This window comes from Eleutherodactylus coqui, chromosome 2 (genome assembly GCF_035609145.1).
Source record: "Eleutherodactylus coqui strain aEleCoq1 chromosome 2, aEleCoq1.hap1, whole genome shotgun sequence".
NCBI lineage: Eukaryota > Metazoa > Chordata > Amphibia > Anura > Eleutherodactylidae > Eleutherodactylus > Eleutherodactylus coqui.
The window spans coordinates 294,969,866-294,989,483 of NC_089838.1; the positions used below are offsets into that span (position 1 = coordinate 294,969,866).

At 46.5% G+C, this 19,618-nt stretch overlaps 1 protein-coding gene across 2 annotated transcripts; it reads left to right on the forward strand.

The window, feature by feature from the left end:
* Positions 1–3,641: 3,641 nt before the first annotated feature.
* On the forward strand, positions 3,642–19,025 carry LOC136612727 (epoxide hydrolase 3-like). Of its 2 annotated transcripts, none has more exons than XM_066593344.1 (8): positions 3,642–3,714; positions 10,354–10,610; positions 10,729–10,814; positions 12,379–12,536; positions 12,619–12,747; positions 13,548–13,651; positions 13,781–13,929; positions 16,373–19,025. In XM_066593344.1, exons 2-8 carry the CDS (start codon positions 10,368–10,370, stop codon positions 16,605–16,607), a joined length of 1,104 nt encoding a protein of 367 aa, XP_066449441.1. In that variant the 5' UTR covers positions 3,642–3,714; positions 10,354–10,367; the 3' UTR covers positions 16,608–19,025. The 2 variants fall into 2 exon arrangements, with proteins under 2 accessions (XP_066449441.1, XP_066449442.1); XM_066593345.1 differs by lacking the exon at positions 3,642–3,714 and adding an exon at positions 3,718–3,735.
* The last annotated feature ends 593 nt before the right edge of the window (positions 19,026–19,618 follow it).

A 19,618-nucleotide genomic window follows, 5' to 3' on the forward strand; every position in this document is an offset into this window, starting at 1 on the left:
ATTCAGAAGAATGGATTTCATATTTGTGTGAGATTCGTGCATCTCACAACACAAGGATCTTACACGATTTTCACTCCAGCGTGTAAAGAGCCCTTTGGGCTTATTCGTACAAATGCATTTACACTGCCTAATGTGCATGCAAAATTTGCGCGCGTAGTACGCAGTGAGTAGAACCTATTGATTTCAATAGGCTCAATCACTTTTTGTTTTTTGGGCGTGCATTTCTCTTGTGCCCGATGTCAGGGGACGGGAACAGAAGTGCCCTAGATGGCTTCACTTCCAATGAAATCAACGGGATCTGCGGCCATCTCCGATGTAGAAGGAAGAAGTACTGGAAGTGTAATAACCACTTCAGCTTCCATTGATTTCTATGGGAATGTAGCCAGTTAGGGCACTTCTGCCCCTGTCCTTTCTGAGGCACATCCGGCACGCTGCACTGACAGAGGCATTTAAATCCCCAGAATGATGTTCGGGGATCCCGTACGGCCCCCGCAATGAGATCGCAGGGAGCTGTGCGGGTGTCATGGCAGCCAGGGGCCTTTCAGAAGGCCCCAGGGCTGTCTTGGCGTGCCTAAGGGGTGGCTTGATAGACTGCCAGCCCGATTTTATGGCATTACATCATACTGCAGGAGCGATCAAAGCATCGCAAGTTGTTGTCCCGTCTGGGGATTAAAAAAAAGTAATTAATAAAAAGAAAAAAGTAATAAAAGTTAAAAAAAAAAACTTTTGCCATATTTATAATAAAATAATCTAAATAATAAAACAAAAATACATATTTGGCATCGCTGGGTCCGTAAAAGTCCGATCTATCAAAGTGATGCATTATTTACCCCGCACGATGAACATTATCTGAAAAAAAATAAAGAACGCCGGAAATTCGCTTTTTTGGTCACCCTGTCTTAAAGAAAAAATGCAATAAAAAGTGAACGAGAAGGTGTATGTATTCCAAAATAGTACCGACGCAAACTACAGGGCATCCCGCAAAAATGAGCCCTCGCACAACTATGACGATGAAAAAAAAAAAGTTATTGTGCGCAGAAGATGGCGGCAGAAAATAATGTTAAAAAATTAAAAGTAGTCCAGCAAAAAAAAACAACATAAGTTTGGTATGGTAGTAATCGTACTTACCCATGGAATAACGTTATCGTGTCATTTTTGTTGCAGTTTGTGCGCCACAGAAACAAGACGCACTGAAAGATGGCGGAATTTCGTTTGTGTTTTTTTTCATTTTACTCCACTTGGAATTTTTTGACGTTTTTCACTATATTATATGGTACTTTAGATAGCACCATTGAAAAATACAACTCCTCACCGCAAAAAACAAGCTCTCAGACAGTGACGGCGATGGATAAAGAAAGGAGTTACGATTTTTTAAAAGGCGAGAGAAAAAAGCGATAATTTAAAAAAAAAAAAAAAAAAGGGCCACGTCATTAAGGGGTTAAAATAACAAGCAGAGCGGTACTTACCCCTGCTCTGCCATGGGGATCAGCGATGTTGCCCTGCCATCCTCCCAGTGGAAGATAACGCCACTGGAAGTCACCTGACCACCGCAGCCAATCACAGGCTGTAGTGTCATCGCCCTTTCCCCTGGTATGCTGGGCGCCATGATGCCAGGAGGGTCCTTTTTAAAGGGAATGTGTCGCCTATATTTTTTACACATTAAAACCAGATTGTTTAACTTTTTCTTTTTTCTACAGTTTTTATTTTCTCGTTGCACAATGGTTCATTCTTCTGTCCGTCCCTGGCGAGGGCGCTGCCAGCTGTGGGTAGCGGATAACATGCAATGGTGGTACAACCCCTTTAATGTTAAACATACGTGAAAATCCTCATGTGTACAGTCCCTAAGGCCCGCTTCACACAGGCGTATGCGTTTTTTTGCACACGCTCAGCCCAACGTATTTACGCTATGTATGAGGATTTTTTGCACGTGGGTCAGCGCATCTTACTGTACTTTTTGTGCGCGGTACACAAACATTGATTTAAATAGCTGTTTAGCCCGAGTTCCGGTAGTTTTTTTTTTTTCCACGGAGTTATGCAATGCATCGTGCATCCCGTTGCCCTTTTGCGCACCACCATGGACTCTTTTGGTGCGCAGAAAGATAGAGCAGGTCCGATTTTTAAAAATTTTTTCTTGAACACGCGCAAAATAGGGAAATGAAAATGACTCCATTGAAGTCATTGGGTTCTATTTTCCGCGTATTGCGCTTGTAATTTTTCCGCACGCAAAAACGCCTGTGTGAAACCGGCCTAAAGCCCAATGTGCCCGCCTCTGGATTCCGCAGCAAATACTCGCCACAAGCAATGTAAAAGCGGATTTTCATGTCCGCTCGTGAGGGGAAAATTGCAGCATGCTCAATTCTAAGCCGAATTCCGTGCGGACGGCTTCCATTGATTCCCTTCAGCAATCATTGCGGAAAGCTGTGGGATCCGCGTCATTGGCTAGCGATGGCGCGGCATTATCTATACTGCGCATGTGCGCTGGTCGGCACATCCACAGCACAGGCTCGGATTCTGCTGCGCGATTTCGCATGCGGAATCCGACCTGGCCGCGTACGTTTGACCTATGGGCATATTCACACAGGCGGACTTGCTGCGGAATGTCCGCAGTGGACATCCTGCAGCTGAAAGTGCAGATTGTTGCCTGCGTTTTTAGGGCGTGTTTGCGCAGGTTTTTGCAATACGCAGTGAATAGCGCCCTTTTTAAAAAAAATGGGTTTGTCCACATAAGCATATTTTCTGCGCGGAAAAAAACTATCAGCACGCTTTACTTTTGTATACATTTGCGCACCAAAGGTCCCCATAGAATTCTATGGAGGGTGCGCAAACGCGTGTGCAATACGGATGGAAATGAACAATACGCTGCACGGGAAAAAGCACACATCTGGGACTCATTAGGCTAAATAGCCATTTAAATCGAATTTGTGTCCCAAGCACAAAAAAACATGTCTTGTGTGCGCAAAAAATACACTAAAATACGCCAATAGACGTGCAAAAAAGACTCGTCCACGGCACAAATAGCGCACGACTCAGCGCAACGTATTACGCATACGTCCGTGTGAAGGCGCCCTTAAGGCGTAGTATATCCTCTCATTTAGAGGAGGTAGATTTCGCTGCATAAACGGCGACAAAAATAACTTTTAGCGCATATTTTCTGCAGTTTGTGGACAATATTTTAAAAACTCTCATCCACTTTGCTGCTGCAGTAAATGCCGCCCGTGTGAGCCTGCCCTTACAGGAGAAACTGCTGCAAACCACCCTGATCTACTGAAATCCACAAAGGCAGAGCATCCTACATAGAGCGCTATGCCCTGTTCCCATGGTAACAGAAACCTTGGCGACAGGGTACTACTATAGACCACTTGACTTTCTAACATCCCAGACCGGTTCATATATAATCTCTATAGGACAACCGCCGTGTCAGTCAAAATGATTGACAGGCGTCAGCTCTAATCAAGGTGGAGCAGTCATAACAGGACAGCCAATCAGCGAAAGGCTTCTGTGGTTTAGCCACGCCTGCGTGATGGAAACGTTGTTCCTCAGCCAAACCACAAAAGCTTTTACCTACCTTGCTATGGCTTGAAAGTCAACCAATAGAATGTATTGAATATTAGATTGACGGCGCTATTATCCAATGGAGTGCGGGGAAATGTGTTATTGGGCGGGTCTTGTGAAATGTCCTTTGTAAAGTGGCCGGTGAAGGAGACGACGCTACAGGTGATGTTGGCGCGGTGTTGGGTGTGTAATGGTGGCAATGTGTAAAGTGGGTGTCAGTGGTGAAACAAGCCCAACATATAAGAAAAGCCCAGCTCTGCACTCTTTAAGGCTTTGTAACCTACCAAGTGCTGAGGTCACATGATGCAACAGACTGGGCATCAGTTCACTCATTGACACCTATGGAGGTGACCGATCACACGGACATGGCGGCTGTGGCATTATATACGTTTGGGCGCGCTTTCTGGTTTGAAGGGGTTTAACGAGAAGTTCTACTTCTGGGTCACGTTCACACCTAGCGGAATTGGTCGCCGTCCGACGGATGTAAATGGAAGCGGCGGGGAGGCAGATGAGAGGCGCGCTGTACAGCGCCAAAGCTCTGGTCTCCGGACTTGGAGGAAGCGGCTGCGGGTCGTGTGGTGTTCGCGGCGCACATGACCGCCCTGCCAATCACAGGCTTTGGCAGCGATTCCGCCATGGCCACAGAAGCCAGTGATTGGCTGAGCGGTCATGTGAGCAGTATGGCACATGACCGCATTCTTCCGGATTGCGAGGGGAAGGCGCTCGATGGATGCGGAGCACAATTATATTCTTATTTTTACGCTATTCTGCAGCTGTGATATATATTTTTTTTTCCGCGTTCCAGAAAACCCCTTTAAGGCCGGCTTCACATGGACGTATTTACGCACTCCGTACGCAGAGAATAGAAACCATTGATGCCAATGGGTTCGCTCGCATTTCCATATTTTGCGCACGCATCTCAGTTGTGTGAAAAGAGATAACTCCGTCTAACTTTTTGCGTATTCGCACAACAAAGGCTCCCATAGAAGTCAATGGAGGTGTGGAAATGCGTGAAACACCGCGGAATTGTGCAGGAAAAGGAACACATCTGGAACTCATTACATGAATTAGCCGTGTCGATCCGTGTGTCTTTTTGTCCCACGCCCTGTAATCTGTACAAATTGTGTATTAACGCGTCTGAAACAAAATGGCGCACCCGTTCCTCTACTTTGTTTTAAGGTAAATATAATAATTTAAAAAATAAAGAACTATAAATGTAAAAAAAAAGTTATTTTAACTTTTTATACATATCCCTAATAAAATGGGGAAAAAAGGGGAAAAAACCCAATGAAAGAAAGGTAATAAAAAATAGCCCAATATGTGACGGGGGAGAAAAAATAGGACCCTAGACCCACCCCACGGGTGAAATCACAAAGTAATAGCCCTTTTAGATCTGAAATGCTCTGGTCTGTAAGGGGTTAAAGAGGATTTGTCCGCTCTCCTGAAAAGCGTGTTTTCCTAAATCCTTACATCGGCCATGAAATAACTATTTTGAAACCTCATTTCTTACAACTTTACATCGTGCTGTCCCTCTGTTATTCCTCTGGGGAAAAAAATGACAATTTGGTGTTACCCTTCTCCTTGCCAAAGGGGTGTGTCCCTACAACACCGTCTGCCCTTACTGGACAATGCCCGAGGGCTCAGGGACACTTGTAGTCCTGTTAACTGTTGATTTAGTCATAAGTTTCCAGGAGGAATGACAGAGGATCGGTGCAGCGTGGAGCTCCATGAAAAGATGCTTGAGAACTGTTCTTGTACGGGGAATATCATTATCCGCCGAACAGACAGCAGAGCTGCTGGTGCTTTCTGAACCGCTTTGACACGTTGAAGTGAATGGGAGCTGTGCTTGCAATACCACACCTGGCCACTGTGCACTGTACAGAGCTGTCTGCTTCCAGCTCTGTACTCTGAAACAGCGAACTGCAGATTGGAGGCCGGGTGGCAACCTGATTTTTTTAAATTTTCCTGGGCAACTTGAAATGACAGACAAATAACCTTTTTTATGGACACACAGCAAAACCACACAGAATGTATGTCACTGAGTTTTAGGCCCCCTGTCCACGGCAGGAATTTTGCCAGCGAATTACGCCGGCCGACACTTCCCATAGCATTGCTATGGAAAGCACCGGAACCTGTCCACGAGCGGAGAATCATTGCGATTCTCCGCTCATGGCGGGCAGTTTGCAGCATGCTGCGAATTGCCCCGAATCTCCGCGGTCAGCCTATCTATTAGATAAGGCTGACCGGCGGAGATTGGCGGCGGCTCCTGCACCCGGGCGACGGAGCTACTCCATTGATTGACACTGGGCCAGTCAGAACTGTTTTTCACATGCGGGTCATTGCATGGGACCTGCCCTGTTTTGGGGAGGGTCCCTGCTTGACCACCTTTAAAGGGGTTGTCCCGCGGCAGCAAGTGGGTCTATACACTTCTGTATGGCCATATTAATGCACTTTGTAATATACATTGTGCATTAATTATGAGCCATACAGAAGTTATAAGAAGTTTTTCACTTACCTGCTCCGTTGCTGGCGTCCTCGTTCCCATGGAGCCGACTAATTTTCGCCGTCTAATGGCCAAATTAGCCGCGCTTGCGCAGTCCGGGTCTTCTTCTGTTCTCAATGGGGCTCCGTGTAGCTCCGCCCCGTCACGTGCCGATTCCAGCCAATCAGGAGGCTGGAATCGGCAATGGACCGCACAGAAGCCCTGCGGTCCACGGAGAGAGAAGATCCCGGCGGCCATCTTCAGCAGGTAAGTAAGAAGTCACCGGAGCGCGGGGATTCAGGTAAGCACTCTCCGGTGTTCTTTTTTAACCCCTGCATCGGGGTTGTCTCGCGCCGAACGGGGGGGGGGGGGTTGAAAAAAAAAAAACCCCGTTTCGGCGCGGGACAACCCCTTTAAATTAGCTGACGTTTTTACAGCATGTCCCCCACCACCTGTATGGAGTTCTGCACAGTTTCAGCTTGGCTGAGGCACTGGAGCCATTTGCATAAACGTCGCTCTTCCCTCGCAGGTCGTTCCAAAAAAATATCCAGGTTTGCGTCGCCACTGTTCTTGATGTAAGCAAGCTAACTTAGTGAAACTTGGTGCACGCGGTCAACTGTTTATGTAGGATTTAAAACTGTACCGGGCCGGGCTCCCCAAGGGCTGGTTTGGTGGCTCATAAGGTCCAAAGTGGCTGCTGAATGTTGTCGCCACAAAGTTATCCATAAGTTCAGGAACTTATTACCATATGGCTTAAATAAGCTGGAATGTGGCCAGTGAGCAGCACAGGAGCCGACCAGAGCCCTCGTGAACTGGCCTCCTGATTGCTTGCATACTTACTGTTTTATCCCCCACTATAATTGGTAAAAAAATTAATTTGTGCAAATCTTACCATTTTTTTAAACACCATAGGACACTTCCGATGTTACTTTGCTTTGTGCCTGTAGAAAGCGCAGGTTTCAGTCTATCTGTTCCTGTGGTTTCATGTTGGTGTCCTTCCACTAAGGGCTTGTTCAGACGACCGTATATCGGCTGGGTTTTCATGCCCAGCCGATATACGGCATCTCTCTCTGCAAGGGGAGGAGGCTGGAAGAGCCGGGAGCAGTGCTCTGAGCTCCCGCCCCCTCTCTGCCTCCTCTCCGCCCCTCTGCACTATTTTCAATGAGGAGAGGTGGGGCAGGGGCGGAGCTAATTCCCAGAACTTAGCCCACCTCCTCTCATTGCAAATAGTGCAGAGGGGCGGAGAGGGGGCGGGAGCTCAGAGCACTGCTCTCGGCTCTTCCAGCCTCCTCCTGCAGAGAGAGACGCCGTGAATACCTGGCCGATATACGGTCGACTGAATGCACCCTTAGGCCAGTGTTACGTGTGCTGCTGGGATCTGTAGTTCTAAGATTCCTAGCAGCACAGACCTCAGGGTTAAAGGGGTTGTCCCGCGCCGAAACGGGGTTTTTTTTTTTTTTCAACAGCCCCCCCGTTCGGCGCGAGACAAACCCGATGCAGGGACTTAAAAAAAAAACGCACAGCGCTTACCTGAATCCCCGCGCTCCGGTGACTTCTTACTTACCTGGTGAAGATGGCCGCCGGGATCTTCTCCCTCGGTGGACCGCAGGGCTTCTGTGCGGTCCATTGCCGATTCCAGCCTCCTGATTGGCTGGAATCGGCACGTGACGGGGCGGAGCTACACGGAGCCGCTCTCTGGCACGAGCGGCCCCATTAAGAAAAGAAGAAGACCGGACTGCGCAAGCGCGTCTAATCCGGCGATTAGACGCTGAAAATTAGATGGCACCATGGAGACGAGGACGCCAGCAACGGAACAGGTAAGTGAATAACTTCTGATAACTTCTGTATGGCTCATAATTAATGCACAATGTACATTACAAAGTGCATTAATATGGCCATACAGAAGTGTATAACCCCACTTGCTTTCGCGGGACAACCCCTTTAATTGATTGAGCTGGCTGGGTGTTTTACTTCCTGCTAGCCAATCTCCTGGGTCTGTACTCACATATAAACCCAGCTGCTGGTCAGTCTCTGTCTGGTGTTCAGGGTGAGCAGTCATGAATCCTTGTCTGTTGAAGTTTGCTGTGTGACCTGCTATCTGTGTGCTGTTGCAGCTTGCTGTGTGATCTGTGTCTTGCTGGTTCATGTCTGTTTGTTTGTTTATATTCTGTCAGTTTTGTGTTAGCTTGCTGTGTGAACTGCTGTCCGTGTCCAGTCCTGTTGCAGCTTGATGTGTGAACTGTGTCTGGTGCTGCTGGACTCCTGGTTACCGTAGGGACTAGCGGTATCGCTAGGAGCCGTGAAGTGGCCTGCTAGCTTTCATGTTTTGTATAAAATGTCAACTAATACCTGGTATTTATATTCAGCTTATCATCTGTTACTAGTGGTTACATTGTGGCTGCTGTATGCTGTGTATTTTGTCTTTGTGTGTCCTGTTGTTCAGTCCCTATCATGTGGCATGTGAATGCATCCTGTTCTGGTGCGTGGCTCCTAGGATCAGCTAGGGCCCAGATCCGAAGACCGCTGGGCTGCCCTTATTGGGGCAATGTCCCCGCTTAGGTAGGGCCAGGTCAACCTTCCGGTAGCACAGGGTCAGTTGCATGAAACCTGTGTGCGTGCATCTCTCTTGGTCGCGATCGTGTGGGCCCCGTGCTTGTTTGCCCACACAATCATAACAGCCGGCTTCACAAGACCGGATTCCTATTGTGGAATCCGTGGCAAATCGCACACATTGAAAGGTATGTGCTTTTGCTTTTTCCTTCACACTCACGGAAAAGAATTGCGTATTTCGCGAGCGGAGGAAAAATGATAGCATGCTCTGTTTTGCTGCGGATGGCCTCCATTGACTTCTATTAACATTGCGTATGGGCCACGGGGACCCACATCATCGCCCAGTGACGGTGCAGGAAATACAAATATTGTTTGAAGAAAAATCTGTAAGGAGCATGACCCCCTTTGAGCCTCCATGGTAATCCGCATTACAGAGATTGCAGGTACGCGGGGTCGTAGGCTGGGGTCACAGCCGTATTCCGCTGCGGAATCGGGCTCGCCTGTATGCAACCGGCCTTAAGGGGAAAAATTCAGTTAAAGAGATGTGTAAGTCTTTGGGTTGGTGCCACTACCAATCTGTAAGGTATCCCCACCGCCAAGGGGCCACACCCGATATCCAGGCAAGGCCAGCCACGGGATAGGTTTCTTTGGCACATGGAGCATTTGCTGAGGATTCCAAGCCTTGGTTGGGTCTCTTTATGGTTCCCAAGCCATAATGCTTCACTTTATTGTTTAAAGGCGTGATATTTGCTGCTGACAATTGGTATTGGTATTTTCGACCCATCATTGTCGTTGAAGAAACAGGAATACTGGAAAGTATATGTTGTATCGGAATCCAATAAGTGTCTCTTCCAATAGGATGGCCTATTGGCCAATAGGATGACTGGGCCGGCCCATGAGGAGGCATGAAGTTTATCAAAGCATCATGTTCTTCGTTTGAAATTTCACGTTTCCAATCCACCACTGGTCATCATAACCGGGGAATAACCCACGCGCGTATTACACTCCTGAAAAAAACCCCACTGCATGTTTTATTTTGGTGCATATTGTGGGTGTAATATGTGCCATTACAGTTATGGGTGCAGAAGATATGCAGTGAATATGGATGTTACCGTGTTTCCCCGATTAATATAAGTGTCTTATATTAATTTTTCTTCAAAAAGGTTTAACTTTTTTACATGTATAGCTGCCTGGATACTATTTAAATTGACTTTTTAAATTATCTGTTAGCAGGACTTAATTTTGGAGTAGGGCTTATATTTTAAGCATCCTCAAAAAGCCTGAAAAATCATTTTGCATCCTCAAAAATTCTGGAAAATCATGCTGTGTCTTATTTTCAGGGAAACAGGTTACAAGCATATCAACTGCGTATTATGCAGCCAAAATACGCTTATGTGAGTGAGCCCTGACACTGAGACCAGGCTTTACTGCGCATGTACGAGATGTCGGTGGAGGAGCCTGTGGGATGTTAATTAAGCCAGGAAGGGGCCAGAAGTGATGCAAGGAGTCCGGCTCCGCCCCCAGGACTCCTTACTAGTTTCTGAAAGCAGAAGTCGAAGGTCTTTTTTTTTTTTTTTTTCTTCATTATCTGCAGAATCGGCAGCAGATATAATCTCATCGCTGTGAAGCAGTCAACATGATGGATAACTGGTGGTTGGCTTTTGATACAGTGTGGGTAAATACTGGTCGGTATGGAGGAAGGGGCGTTGGTGAGTGAAGAATAAATCTGCCGGCCATAAAAGTATCTGACAACTGTCTTTTTGCTACAGGTATTGGGGCAGCAATGCAGTTTTACGTGTCTCGTCTCCTCCTGATGGTGACCCGGGCGGCTCTGAAGGTTTCCGGCGTCCTGTTCTGGATCCTGGTCTACGTTGCATCACTTTTGGCAGCAGCTTCCTACTTGCCTGACGCTCTGAGGCTCATAGCCAAAGGGCCTTTAAGGACGTTTCGTTGGGAACCACGTAAGACCGCCCCAGCCTGCCTAACAAGCAGTAAGCATGGCCAACATAGGCAGATCCGCATCAAGGTATGCAAGAGCTTGCGTGATGGTCTTCGTTAGATTGAGGTGACACTTGTGCGGGTGGGGACGGGGGTGCAAGGGCGGTAAGCATTACTGATTGGTCATCTACTTTTTGGTTTCACAGAAATCTGGCATGCGCTTCCATTATGTGGCTTCTGGAGAAAAGGGGAACCCGTTAATGCTTCTTCTCCATGGTTTCCCTGAGAACTGGTAATGTCTTCCAAGTTGTGCGTATTAGCCTCTGTATCACATAGCAGAGAGATAGGATTAATAGATATTTCTGTTGTTTGGAGTTATCCGCTGCTACAATTGTAAGTACATACATATCTTGTACTGATACCAACTGTTACCAACTCCGTTTACACGGAACGTTGATCGTTCAAATAATCATTGAATTGCGCAAAAATGATAATCGTCCCGTGTAAACATGGCCAACGATAATATGATGGAGTTACTAAATACATACATTACATATCCAGAGGTATTGTTCCATCTCCCTTATTTGCATATCACCCAGAGGAGCGTGAATGGCCTTATAAGTCTCCTTACTCACTCACCTTCTAGCTGCTCTCCCTAAGGAGAAAAGATGGCATTTCTGACTCACAGCTGTAGGCCTCTACCTAGCCAAGCCAGAAACCTACTGCACACTGATGAGGGACAAACACCCCGAAACAGCTGTCTGTGTATGGATTCTGGCTTGGTTTTCATTTCCTAGTCATTGTTACAAAGCTTGTATAAAGAGTCTAACATTGACTTGTAGGAATGCTGCCTTTTAATAGGTGGCGCTGCAGAGGTATTGTTCCATCTCCCTTATTTGCATATTACCCAGAGGAGCATGAATGGCCTTATAAGTCTCCTCACTTACTCACCTTCTAGGTGCTCTCCCTAAGGAGAAAAGATAGCGTTCCTGATTATATGTCTTGTATTGATCCTGATTTGCAGCCTGCATTATACTCCAGAGCTGCACTCACTATTCTGCTAATGGAGTTACTGATTACATACATTACATATCTTGTATTGATTCTGAATTATATCCTCCACTATTCTGCTTTGTGAGTAACTGTGTACATACATTACTTACCCTGTACAGATCCTGAATTACATCCTGTATTATATTCCAGAGCTGTACTTACTGTTCTACTAGTGGAGTCTGTGTATATACATTATTTATCCTGTATGGATTGTGAGTTACATCCTGCATTATACTCCAGAGCTGCACTCACTGTTCCGCCAGTAGAGTTGCTATGTAGGTACATTACAATAAAGTGACTTAATGTATGTACACAGTGACTCCACCAGCAGAATACTGAGTGCAGCTCTAGAGTATAATATAGGATGTAACTCAAGATCAGTAGAGGCTAAGTAATGTATGTACACAGTGACTCCTTCAGCAGAATAGTGAGTACAGCTCTGGAGTATAATACAGGATGTAACTCAGGATCAGTACAGGATAAGTAATGCATGTATACAGTGACTCCTTCAGCAGAATAGTGACTACAGCTCTGGAGTATAATACAGGATGTAACTCAGGATCAGTACAGGATAAGTAATGCATGTATACAGTGCCTCCACCAACAGAATAGTGAATGCAGCTCTGGAGTAAAATACAAGATATAATTTAGGAGCAGTACAGGATAATTAATATATTTCCAGAGTTACTCATCTTTTTATATGGATTCCATCAGTAAAATGTTGCTTAACAAATTCAACTCTGCAACAATTTCTTCCTCTAGTGTTGTAGAATTGTCCTCCTGATACCCTTTCATGTTGGCAGGTACTCGTGGAGATATCAGCTGGACGAGTTCTGCAAGGAGTACTGGACCGTGGCTGTGGATCTCAGAGGATTCGGGAGCTCCGATGCCCCTCCTGAACTGCAAGATTACAGAATGGAGACTCTACTGCAGGACATCCAGGATCTCATCTCCGGGCTGGGTGAGGATTCTGTCTCACAAGTCTGATATGAACAGGTATGATTTGGATTTATTTTATGCAGTCTGTCTTCTCTCCCACCCAGGGTACTCTGACTGCATCCTAGTGGGACACGATTGGGGGGGCACCTTGGCATGGACGTTTGCTGTTCGCCACCGCAACATGGTGTCTCGACTCATCGTTATGAATGCTCCCCACCCATCGGCCTTCCATGGTGATGTACTCATTTTGTTTGTATCCGTTCTTACGTAAAGAGGGCCAAACCTGCTGCAAAATGTTACCAAGTGTCTCTTCAGATTTTTGGTAGGTTTTTAGGCAGCTACAGACACTCATGGGCACACTCGGGTAGAATGGTAATACACTAAATGGTCATTACATTAGGTACACCTACTCCATAATTGGTTAGTCAACCTTTTCAGGCCACCATTGCTTTCATGCGTCAAGGAACAGACTCCACAAAGTGGCAAACATCTTCCATATTCAACGCTGTCACGCAGGAGCGATGATCACTCACTGGACGCAGATGCACGCCGCCATTCTTCCAACCGCACGCCTCTACATAGTGCAAACAGTCATTCATGGATGACCTTCTGCTGGTTACACGGGCCGACAGTCACTCAGTCTTTATGTGAGCTGAAATCCAAGCAACTTCAACAAATGAGTGATTCTCATTCACTTGCCACATGGGATCCCTTGTTTATGATGACATTTGCCCATAATCGCTCTTTTGAGCTATTACTCAAGCGACCGTCGGCCTGTGTAAAAGTACTCTTAGCTCTAAATGGCAAACCTGCATGGTGAGAGCTCAGAAAGAGCAAGTGTGGGAAATGTGACTTATTTGCAGTTGCTCTTTGCAGAATTCCTGCCATTTGGGCAGTAAGATTTGCAGGGAATTGCTGCTTAGGTAATTCCCTAGTTGTAAAGGAAGTGATAGGGTTAATAGAAGTATATTCGGGTATTGTTGTATTGGAATACTACTACTTTAGTCTGACGCTGATGTTATTCTTCCCATAGATTATGTGTTGGCACACCCATCTCAGCTCTTCTCCTCCCGTTACGTCTTCCTTTTCCAGCTGCCAATCCTCCCTGAGATCCTCCTCTCCCTCCGTGACTTTGAGGTGAGCCATGTTTGCTGAGTACAAGACATTGATGACCTGTATAATTGTAATGATCAAGCCTCAGATCCAGCCTTTGACCTCATTTAAAAACTAACCCAGTAAACATATATAATTTCCTTTCTTCCATAGTATATCCGGAAGCCACTGGTAGATGCCAGTACGGGAATACAGAATGAAGAGCGGAGGCTAAGCGAGGAAGAGATAGAGGCCTATATTTACTACCCCTCCCAAAGAGGAGCCCTGACACCTCCTCTTAACTACTACAGGAACTTGTTTGGGTAAGAATAATAAGGGTTAAAAATCAAAGAATACAATTTTGTCTGCCTGCAGGCACCCATAGGGGGAGCTCTCTGCATATGGGTTTCTTTAGCTCCCATTAAACTCTATAGCTGTGTTTTACTTATCACCTTTCCACAAAATAGAATATAACTGTCTGATTGGTGTCGGTTCCACTGCTGGGACCCTCACCAGTCACAAAAATGGGGGTCCCAAAGTTTCCTGAATGAATGAAGTGGTGGTCGAGTATGCACATTGCCACTCCATTCATTTAAGTTGGACTGCTGGAGATAGCTGAGCACTTGAACTAGGCTATCTCCGGTGGTCCTACTGAAATTTTGGCCTCCACTTTTTTTCACACACGGGAGCACTGGACCGTTGTTTTTGTAATCCACAAGGTCCCAATTGTCGGACCCCCACCCATCAGGCATTTATCCTCCTTGCCTTTTGTATAACTTTAAACAAAGGGGTATTCCCACCTTAGATACTAGATATCCCATAAATGTCTGATAGGTGTGGATCTCAGAGCTGTAGCCTGCATCTATGTCCAGAATGGAGGTCGTGTGACCCTTTTTGGCCACCACATCAGGTGGAGAATGAATGAAGAGCTGGTTGAGTAAGTGCACTTAGCTATTTCCATTATTCTAACTGAAGTGCATGGAGAGAGCCGCGGACATTTACCACCTGGACATAGTGACCAGCCGCCACCTCGCAGTCAGGATGGAGTTCAGGGGATCCCTGCTCTGAAGGTAGGTGTGGGTGCCAGAGATTTGATCCCACCAAACGTTTATGTTCAAGTGGGGTGAAAAAAATGCAATTGCGTGATATTTTGGGGAGTTTAGATTCTACGGCGTTCACGGTGCAGTGGGGACAATGCTCGCGGTGGCCAACGCCGGGGACAGAGCTGTAACCGCCACAGCAGCAGACAGCCGGTGCCTGGGATGAAGCAGTGAGATGAAAGACAGAGACACGGGGCCGCTGGCTGCACGACGGAGCTGTGACTTGCAAGTATTTTCAGTGTCAGCAGAGCTCTGAGGGAGTGCATGGACGGGAGATGCATAGCCAGCGGCCGGGAAGAAGCCTCGGCAGTGTCCTCCGGCAGACTCATCCACCTCTGTGTCTGCCGCCGCTCCTAAGCTCACCACGGTGTCTTCCTGCCATCTGAGAACGGCACTGCCTCTGGTTTTGCCTGCGCCGCCGCCGCTCCCTGCCTTGCCGCTGTCCTCCTGCCCAGTTGGAATTTAGCAACGCCACCAGCCAATCAGAAGCTAGGGGCGTTACTAAATTGTTTGACCACTGGTACCTTGTCACCACCACTAACTTCCAGTGGTGACAAGGTACAATAATACCGCACAGCGGTATCAAATATGTGGGGGTTTGTTCATTGTTTCTATTTTTTTTTAGAAAAACTGGAAAGGGTTTGCTTTGACATTTACAACATTTTTAAACCTTTTTCTACATATTTTTAAATATAGTTCCCATAGGGGACTAGAACTTGTGCTAACTTTATCGCTTGTACTTCATATACTGCAATACTTCAGTAGTGCAGTATATAATGATTCTCATTTATGTCTATTAATGGGGATTGTACCAATATTATCCTCTATCCACAGGATATGGAGCTGGCTGTTTGTTGGGTCTCACTGCTGAAATCCCTGCTGATCTTGAGAACAGGACTCCCGTGTCCCGATCTCCTGTCACTGCGGGGGTTACTTCTCACCCCACCCCCTCAAAGTGACATCACTGAGAATGGCACGCTTATCAAGCATGCACGGTCATCACTCCATTCATGTCAAAGGGCTGGCGGAAATTCCAAGCAGGTGCTACTCTGGTATTTTGGCAGTCCCATTGACACTGAAAAGAGTGGTACTGTGCTTGCACGACCGGCGATCCATTCAGCCTTCATTTCAGGGGGTGCAGTTAGCCGCAGTAAGGAGGTCAGGGGGATGGCAGGGATCTCAGCAGTGTGATCCCCACCAATCAGTGACTTATCCTCTATCATGCAGATAGGGGATAACTTTCAATTTTGGTACAACCCCTTTAAGCACTGCCATAAGCATCCATGCATTGTAGGCTTCATGCAGGGCTGGGCTGCAATGTTAGCATATCAGCCACCCGCGATCATGCTGAATGGGAGGCAGTGGGGCCCTTTGCCTCTGGCTGATTATTTAGATGCAAGGTCAACTTTGACCATGGCATCTAAGTAGTTGACTGCAGCAATTGAAGCTACCTCCAACCGCGACTGTTGCCGATGGCTGTCAGCTGTCAGAAACTGCTAATAGCCGCAGGCTATCGAACATACTCTGCTCCAGAGCCATACACCCTTCACGACTGCCTGACCTAAAACTTTCCGTCGGTGGTTGTGAAGCAGTTAATATATGTTGGTGCATCCGTACGTCCATCCTACATCTATCTCATAGTGGTACTGTACTTTTGTCTCTTCAGCTTCTTCCCGGTGAAAGCCCAGGATGTCCTTGTGCCCACACTACTGCTGTGGGGGGAGCAGGACATGTTCCTGGAGTCTGCAATGGTCCCCGAAATGCAGCAGTACGTCCATGCCCCCTTCCAGGCTGAGGTTATACACAATGCCAGTCACTGGCTGCAGCAAGATCAGCCCGAGGAGGTGAACAGGATCATATGGGACTTCCTGGAACAGGAGATGCCAGTGTCCACACACTGATGTATAACATAGAGTAGATTGTATGGTGGAGTCTGGCGACCTACAGTAACTCTAAGGTGTATGTATATACCATACCTGGCTCTATAGCACTTATGGATGCAGCTGCAATGTCCATATGGGACTACTGACCGCATATAGAGATGATGATCTGATGCATATACATAGTTGCTGACTCTTGAGTATACAGATGTGCCAATCCAGCTACATTGTGTGTATATACGATGGCCAAGTCTATAACCTGTATATAGAGATGTGAGAACCCAGTTTTATTTTTATATGACATTATTGACTCCATCCATCTACAATGTATATACAATCGCTGTATAGAGAAAGTTGGGGATTTAATGGTAATCTGTATATACAACTACGAAATCTATATGGGGTCCAGTTATAATGGACATGTATTCAGGAACATCCACCTTATTGTGGCTTAGTATATATGTGACAGCTACCTGATAGATGGTCACTGCTCCACGGTGGTGCGGCTGGGGTCCATCACTGAAGTACTCGCTGTCGCCAGCAAAAGAAATGGGTAACGGAACGGAAGCAATTTAGCTCCAGCCCCTGTGTTGTGGCTGGCGCTGGTCATTGCAGGCGCAGCTCTTGTTGATTTTAATGGGCACTTCACCTGCAATTACGGGTGCTGGCCGCTATACAGGGGTTGTAGTGATCTCGTTCTGTGTGTTTTGCAGGTGACAGCGGGTGCCAGAACAGCTAATTGATGGGGATTCCAAGCTGTGGACCCCAGCCGATCAACTATTGTTGGTCCATGCTGAAGGCAACTCTTAATTGCTGATCACATGTACCTTTTATTGTTCTACACTGTAATATGGAAACACGATTAGTCAATGGGTCGATTTACACATCCAGATATACTGAGGCCCATGTGCAGCTTACGTGATGCAATACCCAACAGGCTCGAATGTAAAATAATTTCCCAATTGAAGTCAATGGGGAAAAAAAGCACAGATCAATAATACATATTTATATTTGCATATCTGTCATATGGAGGGAAAAATTGAGGAAAATACAAAAAAAAAAAAATCAGGACAGATGCAAAGCTATTGGCTAGCGCTCTTGGTAAAACCGTGGGTTGATGTGACTGTTGCTCAACCTAAATTTTTCCCTATGGTGAAAGAAGCTTCAGGATCCCAAGAACTCGGACATTGTCAGGATTCATCACAAGTTCCCAACTATTTTTTTTCCCCCATGCACAGTCTATGCGGTTGTACGATGGTCATGGAAACCCTCGATTTTACTGCAGCTTTCGCACAACCATTAAGTCCTAGCCTAAAATCCTGTAAGAACCAGGTTGATTTTGGGCCTTAAATGGGTCTTTCAGGTTTTCTTAACTGATGATCTATCTTCAGGATGGGTCCAAATACAGGTTGTATCAGGCAGCACAACGTATCAACGGGATATGTGGATGCAGGTTCCTCTTGTGTTGACCACTACCCTTACAAATCAGTTCCAGATAAGTAGTGAAGTGGAACTGCACCCATAAATTATGTTTGCCTGAATCCTTTTATCGAATCTGCAAACAAATTAAAGGGGTTTTCTGTGCAAATACTGTTATCGGTGATCAGTAGTTGGTCACCAGGGATCTTTGGTGATCAAATGATCGTAAGGCCCGCTGTCAGTGCAGTGGGGCTGGACATCGTCATCTGAGGTCTACTAGGTGGCTTTGCTTCCACTGAAATCCATGGGAGCGAAGTCAGCTATTACACTTCTTGGTTCAGACCTCGATAATGTCTTGCCCCACTTGCACTGACTGCTGGCCAGGTGCTGAGCTGATTGCTGTGGATCTCAGTCAGTGGATCCCCACCGATCATCTATGGATGACCTATCCTTAGGATACAGCTGTAGCATCGCCAACATTGTAGTTAGGTGTGCTACGCATGGCTTCGCTACTTCCTTAGCATGACTGTTGCCATTTACTTTGAATGGCCGGGTGCATTATGCAAATTGCGTAGTCACGATATCGCTGTAGTGCACTAATGTGAGCTGCTTTAGTGCTGCTACATCAGTTGGTCAGCAGTAGTATTTGTCTGGAAACCCCCTTTAATAGCGCTAATGTACAAATTGTTATTAGCATACACTGTTTCGGGTATAGGTACCCTTCATCAGGCTTATGTAAGAGCAAAGCCTGGACAACGCTCAAAGATACCAAAAGGAAAACTGGTACAGTAGAGGTCCTAGCATGTTCCCAGCGGACCGCATGCTCACTTTAGAGTGCCTGGGAACTGGTACTATAATAAAACTAAAAACCATAGAGAACAGTTGATGTAGAGCCTGAAAGTGACACTTTGTGTGTGTGTGCGCTGATTATTTATATTGCGGTACTATTATTTATTTTCATGGTTTTCATGTCCATTGGGGCAAAAACAATTACGAAAACATAAAACTAAATCATAGAAATCGGTCTGCGCTGTATTTCTTATAACTGAGTGTGTGCAGAGGGGCGTACATAAGAAATAATAGGGGCCAGTGGTCAAAGGTAGAACATCGTTCTGATCAGCAGGAGACATCTTGCTGTATCATTACCTCCTGCCTTGTGGTTGGGGCAGTTACTATGACCCGTCGGAGGGGATCAGTGGACCACATTGCTCAGGTTCAGCACGGTACAGTAGGCCAGTTGTCAGGGCAGGCAGCTGACAGAAGAGTAGTCAGTATGGTGAGCCGGGGTCAGGAGTGGAAACAGGAACGTTGTCAGCAACAGAGAACCACGACACACTCGGACGAGTGCCTCAAAGGGGTCGTACCAGAATTACAAGTTATTCCCTGGATAGGCGATAACTTGCTAAGACCCCCACGATTTCATAAATGGGGTCTTGTGTCTGCCTGTCACTGTGGGGTCACTTCTTTCCCCGCAGTGATGTCAGAATGCATGAAGTGCTGGCTGAGCATGCACAGCTACTGCTCCATTCATATCAATGGGGCCGCCAGGAGTTGTAGACTAGCGGCCACAAACTGTAACAAGGTCCCAAACCTACTCAGTCTATTGGCCTTTG

Bases quoted from the DNA above. Each gene is read 5' to 3' on its own strand.
- LOC136612727 (XM_066593344.1), top strand. From the start codon at position 10,368: ATGCAGTTTTACGTGTCTCGTCTCCTCCTGATGGTGACCCGGGCGGCT. The intron at 10,611-10,728 runs GTATGCAAGAGC...TTGGTTTCACAG, and splicing joins ATAGGCAGATCCGCATCAAG to AAATCTGGCATGCGCTTCCA. The intron at 13,930-16,372 runs GTAAGAATAATA...TTGTCTCTTCAG, and splicing joins TACTACAGGAACTTGTTTGG to CTTCTTCCCGGTGAAAGCCC.